The sequence below is a fragment of the Limanda limanda genome, chromosome 1 (assembly GCF_963576545.1).
Source record: "Limanda limanda chromosome 1, fLimLim1.1, whole genome shotgun sequence".
Classification (NCBI taxonomy): Eukaryota; Metazoa; Chordata; class Actinopteri; order Pleuronectiformes; family Pleuronectidae; genus Limanda; species Limanda limanda.
This window is the reverse complement of record NC_083636.1, coordinates 36,541,602-36,553,631: the sequence shown is the minus strand read 5'-3', so window position 1 is coordinate 36,553,631 and position 12,030 is coordinate 36,541,602. Positions and strand designations below refer to the sequence as shown.

The 12,030-nt window shown below is 44.2% G+C and overlaps 1 protein-coding gene across 1 annotated transcript in view; it reads left to right on the top strand.

Annotated features, from left to right (window-relative positions):
* exd3 (exonuclease 3'-5' domain containing 3) overlaps nt 1-12,030 on the top strand; it is a 36,916-nt gene that overhangs the window by 23,450 nt on the left and 1,436 nt on the right. Inside the window, exon 20 of the mRNA XM_061073887.1 lies at nt 11,939-12,005. Within this exon, the coding sequence (XP_060929870.1) occupies nt 11,939-12,005 (67 nt within the window). The remainder of the gene's footprint in view (nt 1-11,938; nt 12,006-12,030) is intronic.

Genomic DNA, 12,030 nt, shown 5'->3' with positions numbered 1-12,030 from the left:
AAACCATGATGCGCAACTTGCGTCTTTCCCCATTTCCTCCTCCTCCTCCTCTTCCAGGCCAAGGAAAGCCAGCATCTATGTTTCTCATAGGAACTGCACCCGGGCGTTTTTAACTCATGATGCGAAGGCTAAGACGAGTTGTTCAGACTTCTGTATTCTTGTGTGTACTCTCTGGTGACCAGCAGAACTGCCTTTGGACCAAGTACAAACATACCAAACAATAAGTGAGAAAATCTTTGGTGCCTGCTAAATACAAAATCAACAATTCTAAATACAAATAATTCAACTGTGTTTGTGTTTGAGATTTTGGCCTTGCAACAGAGTCACAAATCTTTACAGGTGTGCAGCTGAGGTCTAAATGAAGGCCAAAGATGGGTGTGTACCCGCCTTACTCCGTATTCATGGGTCAGAACATTAACACGTTGTCGGGTGTTGCAGCTGCTGAGATCCCATCACAAGCTTGTCTCTGGGACTCAGCGCTCAGTGGCCCTGGATTTGACTGCTCGAATTCCAACTTAATTCTGATCTCCACTACACACCTGTACATATCTGAGACTGCATCTTGCACCGTTTGATGCCTGTCCACAAACGTGCATATAAACACCTGCCAGTAAACAGCCACCAAAACCTCCCGCTGCTGTAGGTGTCTCTGGAATTGCACGCTGCCTTAACAGTGTGACACACTGTGTTACAGGCAAGATTTATTCTCATCAAAGAGCATTTCAGTGCTTAGTTATTGTAATGTCAACACATTTCAGTGAATCAGAGACTACCTGAGATTAGTCTTTGCACTGCTACTCTCATTTTTGAATGCCAACCATTCCAGTCCTCTTATTCCTGAACGTGCTGTGTAAACTTTCAGTCTGAATACTTGTTTGCAAGTGAGCCTTTAGAGGTGCGTGGTTGCGGGTGTGACTGGGTGTATGATGGTGTGGTATTAGTATGTAGTTTGGGTGTGGGTGTTTGTGGTTAAGGGTGTAGGCTTTTTGCATGGGACGCTGTTATCTAGGCAATGTCGGACCGTTAAAAGCGTGAGTGTGTGTGTGTGTGTAAGTGTGTGAGAAGCCGAGCTTTCAACACGTCCCACCGACTCAAACCGAAGCTGAATCTCCATTAATGAATTAATGCAGCATCTCAAGCCACCCATCAACCTTCATTGTTGCCGGTGGAAACCAGAGGTGACTGGAGTGCCTGAGTACCTGCCTGTCTAGATGATCCCATGAATCTCCTAACACACACACACACACACACACACACACACACACACACACACAGGCCTCCTTGGACGCAGGGAGCCCTTTCTTTCTTTCTTTCCCTCCATTTTCCTGCTGTCTATTTTGGTCAACTGGTAGCCTGTTCCCACAGTGCTGCTGTTCCCATGGTTATCGCCGCGGAGATAGCGAATGGGGGTTGGGGCGGTGGTGGTGGTGGTGGTGGTGGGCTTGACAGAGAGCGGGAGAGACAGCGTTGCTCTGTTCGAGGAGATAGAGGACTCTGTGGCTGTAGGGGAGGCGGGGGGGTGAGGTGGGCCGGGGGTGGAGCGGCGGGGGGGTGAATGAGGGGTATGGGGTTGAGTGTGTGTGTCGATGTGTGTGAGTGTGTGTGATGTGGAGCTCCCATGGACATCACAGGTGGCGGAGGAGTCAGAATGGGATTTGAAAAGACTAATGACCTTTAATTGAGTGTGACATTAGGAGATATCATATCTTCAATATCCTTCAAATGTCACTTGAAACAATCAATTATATGTATTTGAAGATATGTATTATATAAGAAATAGATTAGACATTCTTGCAGCTATAATTATCTATAAATACCAATGTAAGCACAGATATAAGGTCAACCCTAACATGTAACCATATTTTGTTACCCACGCCCATGGGAGTCTTGTTCCTGAGGGCATGTACCACTTCCTGGGATCAAGAACGGAGGTGGGGTACAAAAAGAGAGAGGTGGCAAAGGGAGTGCAGGGGACGGGTTGTGGGGCCGAGGGCTGTTTTTGGGGTTGGGGAGGGTAGCACAGCGAAAGGAGGGAGCGAGGGAGGGAGGGAGGGAGGGGTGCGGGTGAGAGTGCGGGGCTCAGAAAGAGGGACGGATTCAGTTCCCACACTTCTAATTACTGTGTCACTGGAGACTGAAAGGGGACTGCCCCTGGCCCTGGGGAATTCACTGGGGCTGGTCGCAGAGAGGGAGCAGCGTTAGCGGAGGGAGGGAGGGAGGGAAGGGAGGGAGGGAGGGTAGGGAACCAAACAGGGGAGGGGAGGGGAGAGGAGGAAGGGTGGAATTAAGGAGGGTGTATGACACAGGAACTCTCTCCATCCTCCTTTCTTTTGGTTTTACCTCGTTGCATTCACGCTAGAGGTGAACCCCTTCACCGGGAGCCCCCCCCCCCTCCGACCACCCCCTCCCCCACTCGCTGCCCACAACCTCTCACCTCCGACCCACTTCTCCTTAACCCTCTATTACCCTCCTCCACCTCAGGCCTCCCTTTCCCCTGCGGCCTTTGTTCGCCATCACACCATCATGTACTTCTTCCTTTTTACCCCCCCGTCTACATCTCTGCTTTTCTAATGTTGTGTTCCTCTACTGCGTCTCCTGTTGACATGAACAAGGCTCCCTGAGACACTTTGAAGTGAGTTTAAACTCATTCGCACACACACAGACACACACACACACACACACACATATGCCTCCTTATCCTGCATCATTACTGCCACTTAACCCCCAAGCCCTCTCCCTCTTTTATTTGCCTTTATCTCCCCCTCCCATAGCCTGTCCACTGTGAGTTATGTGTGTGTGTGTCCTGATAATACCTGTGATGTCTGTGAGAGCTGCTCCACAATCTCACTGTGGTCTGAGTTTGAAGTTCTAAGCAGCGATGATGTATATCTGGTACAGAACGACACTCCCATCAGTTTTGGTCTGAGTAAAATCACTTCTTCACACGGCTCACCATCCTTTGATCACCAGCTTTTACATCTTTTTCCATGCGTGTTTGTCGTGAGACGAGAAGACTTGAGGGTTACTGTGCTTGCCTCAGTCCTAAAAGAATGACAGGACCTTCAGTGCATTTGTATTTGTGTGTTTGAAACTTCATCAGCGGGTTTATTCGTTTGCTGTGAATTCTTTGGACATTATCCTGTTGTATTATACAGCCCTTCTGAATGATTTCAGGAGAATATCTGGAGTTCAGCACATGTCTGAAAGCAGCTTCCGTCCAATGATTTTCCCATTGGATTTCACCAAAATTAGAAACAGTATTTGTTTCACTTGGCTTCTGTTTGGGTGCCGTATCCCACGTACATCTCGAGCTGAGCAGCTAGAAATGTCTGGTTTTCCACAACAATGCAGCAGTTCAGGTTGAAATAACATAAAAGCATTTGGAAGTGATGCTGGATATTGAATTACAAAGAGAGGAATGAGCTGCGACGTATTAGTTTCAGTGCTGCTGGAACACTGAAAGGGAAATCACACTTTATGAAACAATGTGCTCACAGAAGATCCCAGTCAATTTCCCCATCATTTAACTCTGTGGTTTCTGCTTAAATCCCGTTGTGACAGTGCACGATACACTACCATGTGTTTGCTGTTAAGGGGATCACACATCTGGTTGTGCAAGCATTCAACTTTCAGACCAGTGGACACACAGGCCAGCCTGCATGTTAAATGCTTTGCTGGTACCCCCCCCCCAGTACACCGACACCTTGTCTGTCAAGAAGCCATGTGGGAGAGTGACTCCTTTCGTGTTCTCTCAGCTTTTCAGGAGAGAACAGCCCAGACCAGCAGAAGCAGCCACTGTCAATATTTACGATCCTGGATGATTCACTCTGTATTTCAATAACATTCCCTGCATGCCTGCGTGCCTCTACATCAGGAGGAGATGAGCAAGATGGAGAAATACGAGAAGAGGTGAAGATGGGGGCTGGGGGGGAGGGAGGAATATGCACCAGCAGCGATAAACGTTGAGTACAGGAATCTGCCGGTGGCTCTCCCATGACGAGGCTGTCTGTTTGTATTCGTGCACACATGTAGTTTAGTCTGATTCATGTTGAGTGGTTGGAATTTGTGTTTGGGCTGCGTGTGGGCGTAGTGACAGTTTGAGAAGTGTTAGCGCACGTCGAGGAAAGCTCTGGATGTCGTAATGTTGAGTTGAATGGGTACAGTGAAGGCATGGGAAAAATTAGCATTATTAGACTGTTTTAGTGTGAAAATAGTGAAAATGTGTTTAAACGTCACTCCTAAGCCATAAAATTGCAGCGAGACATTTGGAGCACCAGGTCTGACTCAAAAAGACAAATGTGCACTGGCTGTTTTGTGTCTGCTCTGCATTTGAGAGAACCACTTGTCTTTTTTGCACAAACGATAGCGACACAAAACCCACCATTTGCCTCAGTGACAGAAGAAAACAGGCAGAGAATGATCCCAGGTTTCCCCACTGCAACATGATGCAGTGAGGAAGGTGGTGTGTTCTCTCAGATGAACCTTCTTATTAAATTGTGATAATAATCCCGAGGTTCTAATTGGTTTCATGTATAGAACAACAAATACTTACAATACAGGCTCAAACCAGAGTGTGGACCTTCTTTTTGCATTATACAATGTGTAGTGTTTTTCTGATTGTTTTATTCAGCAAACTTGCTTATTTTCTTAAATGACTATTTGTTTGCTTGCAAAAAACTACAACTTCCAACCATTTGTTTCTGAGACATGAGCTAAATATATCAGTCTAACATCTTTTAACATCTTCTTCAATTACTTTTAAAAATGTCTACAAATGTCTTTAGATAAAAGATTTTCTTTTTATTTTCTGTTTGGTGCTGTCCAGACAAGTGGAGTTAACTGTAGTATAATTAATCTATTAATCATTTAATCGGCAAAATGTCACAGCATCATTTAAAAGAATAATTATAGTATTATCTTAAATCCAGTCATAATGTCCTGCAGCCAACATTATTGTGTCTAAATTATGTTATTATAATCATTATTGAAACAAGTCGACCAATAGTTTCTCTTTTGGCTGATCTACAGCTCCTCATCGACCAGTTGCACTTGCTCGAGGCTAAATCTTTAATACTTAGCTTTAGTTGTGATATCTCAACCCTGACATTCAAAATAAATATTACTTCAGTTGAAAAACACCTTAGGGTAAATGCTGAAAGTCATGTGCCATCAATCACATTGTCCCCAGTACCTGTTTATTCTGGTAGTTTTAATTTTAACACATAAAAAGCAACATCTCAATAGAGGCTGGCTTGTGGTTTAATCCAGCTTTTTATGCTTCTTACATGAGCTGTTTTTATCCCACTTCAAAACCCCATTGCCCAGTGAACACTATTGTCAACGGATCTTTTCAGCATGCTGTTTTCCTGAGCTGTTTGGCTTAGGCTGGCCCCAGATATCTGGTGTCTGAAGAGAGAAAGAGAGGGAGAGAGAGAAAAAAAGAGTACTTGGAGATGGAAAGAGAGAAAGAAAGAGGTTAGAGGTGAGAGACAGCCAGAGAGAAGGAGAGCCGGAGATTGAAGGGAAACTGCAAGGGGGTGGAGGGAGGGAGCTTCAAGCAAGACGTTTAACAAGAGAGGAGACATGGGTTTAACTGGAGAGACGGAGAGATAGGGGTTGATGTTGGGGGTTGAAGGTTGAGTGGGTAAAAAACAGAATTAACTGACTGTGCCGAGCCAAGGGAAAGCATTAGTGCTGTTTGTGTGACCGCTAGACTGTTATCTGCTGGACTCGAGACTATTATCTTCTTCATTACCGGGTTTTAGTGAGCTCCAATAAAGAGGGAGTAAGGCAGCGAGGGAGAGAGGGAAGAATAGGCAGAAACGTTGGGAGCGAGTGGAGGGTGAGAAAACGGTCGGAAAGGGGAAATTAGAGTTGACAAGAGGAAGAAACAAAGAGAGCTTGAGCAAGAGTTAAAGAGAAAGAGGGCGAGGAAACTCGCGATGCATGAAATTAGAAATGTTTCTCTACATATCGTGACGCACATAAAACAGTCTTATATGTGAAGAGATTGTCTGTTCTCCCATAAAGAAAAGAAGCACAATGGCTTTGATAAACACAAATAAATGTAGCACCTCATAAAATAAAATCTTGACCAAAAACAAGATGCAGTAAAAGTATAATGAGTACCACAAAATATCGTTTTGTAATATCTTCTTCACGCATCCCTATTGCTTTCCTACACAGTAAGTATACACAGTATCTGCACAAACTTGCACTCGCCAGAAAACTTTCACTTTCAAAACACATCTGGATGATTTATTTCCATATGAAAACCAGGAAGGAAATTGTATGACGGCTTCAGTTTGTGTTTAATGCAGGTGAAATTAGTGAGTCATGACTCAGGGAAAGGGTGAGTGAGAAAGTTGCATGTGAGTTTATACATCTTCCCCATGCCTTTTGTGGTATGTGCGTGTGTTTGTGCATGTGTGTGAGTGAGGGTGAGTCAGAGGAAGGTGTGTGTGATGTCAAGCCCAGACAGGCTCAGCTGTGGTCCAAGTTCAGGTTGCTGTCAGGTGGTAGTGGTTAGTTAACACAGTCGGTAATTACCTCAGACTCTCGGGCTGAGACACTGGCCAGACACCCTCAGGATACTGTGGGAAAGTACATTTACTGGGTCAAAGCAGCATTTCTTTCATGGTAGGTCCTGCTACAGCAGCAGAGAGTTGGTCCTATTCAAGGTATGTTATACAGTATTTACAGGAAGGATTAGATTTTGCAAAGAATAGAGTGAAAAATGCCCCAATGTGCTAATAAGCTGCATGCGCATTGTCCATGCAAGTGCAAGCGTAGTAGTGATATAGTAAAAACGTTTACCTGCACGTTGAAGTAGTGCCATGCTCATCATTTATTGATTTAATGCATTTATGGGTCCTGACTTTCTTTGGACCAGGGGGCCAAGATGATCTGCAGAGTTCAGTGCATGTCTGAAAGCAAATAAATAGTTTGTGATTTATTTGTATTTCAGAAACAACTGATTAATTAGGAGCCAGGATCATTCAGCTAAAACATTTGATTTTGTGACTCACCTCAATGGAAATTGGTCGGACTTTTCAGACCAACTAATGGTATTCAGGCTTATTTTCAAACATTTCTTTTTCGCATTAAATTTGGACCCATCAGTTAAAGGTTGCCATCACTTTTAGAAGACATTTAAAAAAACGAATGACTCTGGCTGTGTGTGAAAGCAGTGGATAAAGTCAGTCCTTACAGCTTGTTGGCTTCTCTTTACTCATCATTTCTATGGTTATGTGGGGGTGCATTTTCCAGTTCAGCACGCCATCACATTTACATTGGAGTCGGAACATACATTATTTCACAGTGGCAACGAAAAACGTTATATGTGCCCAACAGAATGACAGGGAAGTAAGAGACGGCAGAACCTCCAGGACACAGAACGATGGGAGAAAAACACTGAATCTCTACAATTTGCATTTCATTTTTCTTGCCATTGGACTGGATTTTGTCATTTCTTTTCTTATACACTGTGTATATGTTTTAGACCACAACCTTCTTAGACATTAGAATTAAGTATCCGCAACCTTCACTTGGAGTTGGGATTCACGTCGAGTAGGAAAAGACCAGAATTTCAAGGGAAACGACGACGCAGCTCTTGCTCTTCTTCTCTGTTCCCACGCTGCCCCTTACCTGACTTACCACAATTTGAATCAAATCACCAGTGCCCAATTGGCTGCTCCAGCCATGTGACCTACATCGGCCCTAAAACATTTTCCCATGGGAGCTGCCTACAGGGCCAATGCACTGTGTGTGTGTTTGAGCACATTAGGGAAAAATCTCCCACCACCCCCCCTCCCCTCCCTCTCTTTCCTACCTCCTTTCCACTATCCCCCTGTCTCTCCTCTTTTTTCCACCACCTCCCATCCTTTGAAACACAGTATCACACTTTAGATAGCCTTTGTTGTCACGGCAAGGAGCATTCTTTCTCTGGCTCGGCCACACGGAGTGTGAGAATGCAGGAGGTTCCCTGAAAAACACAGAGGGGGAACAAAGGGCAGACTGAGTGAGGAAATAAATCCATGTAGCAACCGCCTGAAACGTGTGTAGGGTTGAATGAAAATAAAAGTAATGTGATATTTATTTGTTCTTGCGTTAAATTGGGTGGCATTTCGATCTTAAGGCTTTTCTGTGCGGATTTATTACAATGAAAATGCCACCTTAAAGCTCTTGAAACACAATTTGTTGTGCAGTGCCATGAGGGGACACTTAAGAGTTTCAGTCAGAGGGGACATGCACTTCAATAACACGTTTAGGACACAATCTGTAACATGGTCGTGTTTACCGATTGCAGGTTAGTCCAGCTGCCCGTCCTGCACAGATTACAGCTCGTGAAGCCACATGCTGTTCCTCATTATGATCACAAACACAATATTTTGCCTGTGCAAACATGCCACATTTGAATTGTTTTAAGGGTGCTTTCAGTCTACTGAGGCCGACCTGCAGAGAAGGCACCTGTGTACGTTTGAGGTTTGTGTAGTAGCTATGAAAAAAAACGAAGCCTGAAAATGCTTGCGCTGCTGTGATGCTGTGGGAAAATCCAGTCTTCCATTAGTGTTCTGTAGAGAATCAAAAACAGAGCAAATGTCCCCAAAACCATCTGGTCCAACCCAGTTTCGATGAAGGCACAGAACGACCATCTATATTCAATCAAACATAACTCCTCACCTCCAGTCTCATTTTGACACATCCATTAATGCACTTAGACCAGTGTGTGTGTGTCCTCAAATATGCTCATGTCATTATGACATGTGTTATGTTGCTGAGACATTTCCCATACAGTCATTTATTGCAATTCCGCTTATGCAGTGTATTTCTCTTATAGATCTCTGCACATCTAAATTCTGTGTTTTGTTTAATTGCAGATAGAATTATTTACATCCATGTTGCGTGTGTGTGCGAGGCCGTGTGCATGTGTGCCTGCCTGTCTGTCCGTGACTTGAGAGTTCAGAGCAGGTTCTGGCTTGCTCAACTCTGGGAAACTTTGAGCTGAGCAAATAGCTGGGTCTGTTTTCCTGGCTGCAGCCACACACTTGTATGTGTGAGCCATGTGTATGTGGTCTGTGAGCATTTGCAAGCATGTGGTTTATGTGCACTGCAGAGTAACCTGTGGGAATTTTGCAGTGTTTTGTCTGTGAATTGTGTGTGTGTGTGTGTGTGTATGCATGCTAACTGTGAGTGTGTGAGAGAGATTAAGTTCAAATACAAAGAACAGAATGTACTGAGGGACCGATGGGCTTCATTCCCACAGACAAGACAGGAGATGACACCTCTGCTATTCCCACACCTCCACTGTCTAGCAGCTTTCTCCGATCCTGACCTCAGTCACCACCGAAGCAAACACTGCTCTGCATGTGCACACAGAGGAGACAATATCATTTTGCACTGGGTGGGTCAGCGGGTGTATGCTCCCGATCCACAGTCTTCATTAAACATTTTCCAGATAAAGAGAGGAACTGGCTCTAGGTGAGCTTAAAGCTTTTGTGAGGTCTGCGAGCCCGGTCTGATTTACAGCCCACCTCTAAGTGGAATGCTGTTTGCTGGGTGGAGCTCAGGTGTGTTGACAAGGCTTTTAGCACTGACATGCTGTCAGGATGGCTTACAGACGAGTGTGTGTTTGCATGTTAGGGGCCGGCAAACAAGGGGTCACTAATGTCCCACCGGGGAGACCTTTTACTGTGGAGAAGGATGGGACGGCATGGACATGTGAAAGCTACTGAGGCGTAGACGCTGCCTCCTCACACACACACACTCACACACTGATCTGATCTCTCTGTAACACTTAGGCCCCTTGACACCGAAGCAACAACCGGGGGAAATGTCTGTTTGCCATCAGTCAGAAGTTATCAGATCCTGCTTTCCACCAGATTTTTACACAGGTCCAACACTTTCAGACTTAAACAGGTGACCTGCAGCTACCACTGCATTACTGAAGTAAAGTAGTTGCATACGCATTGCTGCCAGGGGTGGACTGGCCATCTGGCATACTAGTCCAGGCAAAGTAGCCCATTTTGGAGCCAAAAATAGAAGTAATTGTAAAATAATTTTTTTCAGCATAGATCATTTCTATGGGGTGTCCAGAACAACATACTAACATTTTTTTATTTTTTTCATTTACTCCAATCAAAATAAAACTTTACACAATGAAAGTAACCATGAAACGTAACATTTTTTGTATTACAAGTTTCTTTTGAAATGAATTTGACAAGCACATGAGCTTCACACTTATTGAATATGTCCTAATTTGCATAGGCAAACACCATTCATATGTATTACAAATACATACATAAATTCATTTTCAAAGAAACTTGTAATACAAAAAATGTTACATTTCATGGTTACTTTCTTTGTGTAAAGTTTTATTTTGATAGGAGTAAACGAAAAAAATAGTCTTTTTGGGATGTATTGTTGCCGGGCCTTATTGGCACACATTGATGAGAATTAAACATATTTCCTCAACTAGGATTTCTTAGGACTTTTTGTATGTTGTTCTGGACACCACATAGAAATGATCTATGCTGAAACAAATTCTTTTACAATTAGTCGGTCGGAAAACGCTCCTTTGCCTGGACTATACCGGGCATCGTCCAGGTGGGCCGCTAACCCAATGTGGGCCGGTCTGGTCCGCTACGTTTTTTTTTGTTTTTGTTTTTCTCTTCTTCCTCTCTAAATTCCCTCCTATTGGGCCCGCCAATTGGCTACAGAGGGCTAGCAGTGTGTTGCCAGCATCGACACATATTATTGGTCTATTGTTTGTCATCGTCAATCAATCATTGGCTGACAGCCCTGACAGGGCAGTGGGAGTCGCGGGACGGGCTGCTGCTGAGACAGAAAACATGGAAGAGTAAAAAACGCCCGGGTGGCGCTGAGAAGCACCGTAAAAAGAGACGTGCAGCTGCATAAGCTAGCCAGGCCACTCAGGCTGTGTGACGAGCAGTAAGCACAACAGTTCATTCATACGGATCGGTCTCTCATTCATTTGTCACGTGCCCTGAGCTGCCTGTCACTACTTTGTGAAAACTCAATGCACTGTTAATGTTGTGAAGCAAAGAAAAAAAATATGAATGCGGTGTACTTATTTTTTGTGAGAATTTCTTGTAGCCTACATGATTCTGTGGTTTTGAGTTTGCCCATCCAATGATAAATACTTTCCCTATGTCCAGCCCAGACAGGTTCAGGGCAAGTCAGGCTGGTCAATTAAGGGAGTGAGCCAGGCCAATGCAGGCAGCCCAAAGACAGGATCACCTGAAAGGGAAACAGCTGTAGAGAGTGAGGAGTGTGTCAGCCCAAAGACAGGATCACCTGAGAAGGAAACAGCTGTAGAGACTGCGGAGTTGTTCCCCCTCTGTCCATGTTCGAGGACTTGCTCTCTGTCTGCCTCCACTCTGAGAATTTTTGTCCCAGTCCACCCCTGCTTGCTGCTATATATCAAAGGGATTTTTAAAACGTTTGCCTGCTATGACCTTTTTGAAGATATTCTATTAATATTCTAGTTTGGATCAAGTTTGTTCACGTTCTTTGTCTCTCATCTCTCCGGCTTGACTTAGGTTTGGTCACAAAAAAACGAATGCCTGTCGGTTTTACAACAATTAGGAAATGGAACAAGTTTTTGTTATATGTAGTGAACTGTGCCAAAAGACTTTGCTTACAAAAGCTTTGTATCAGAGCTGTTGTTCTCTCCAAATTACAATATAAAAGTTTGACTGATTTCTTTTTTTGAATGTGTATATGAATGTGTTTTTTGCCTAGTAGAACGTAAACCTACACTTGTCCCAGTAATTGTTTCAAAACCACGTTAGTACATTAAAGAGAAAATTCCTTAAGATCAGCTTTTCCTCGAGGCTCTTTTGTGGAATGAAAGCTGTTGAAAACATTTCTTTTAACCTTGCTTCTTTCTAATGACTGTTTTCTTCTCTTTGTCCAGGCGTGTAACAGTGATCAGTATGCGGCAGTGCCCAGAGAAGACATGGTCAGGATGCTTAAACAGAAAGGTCAGCGACACACCTCAACTCTCTC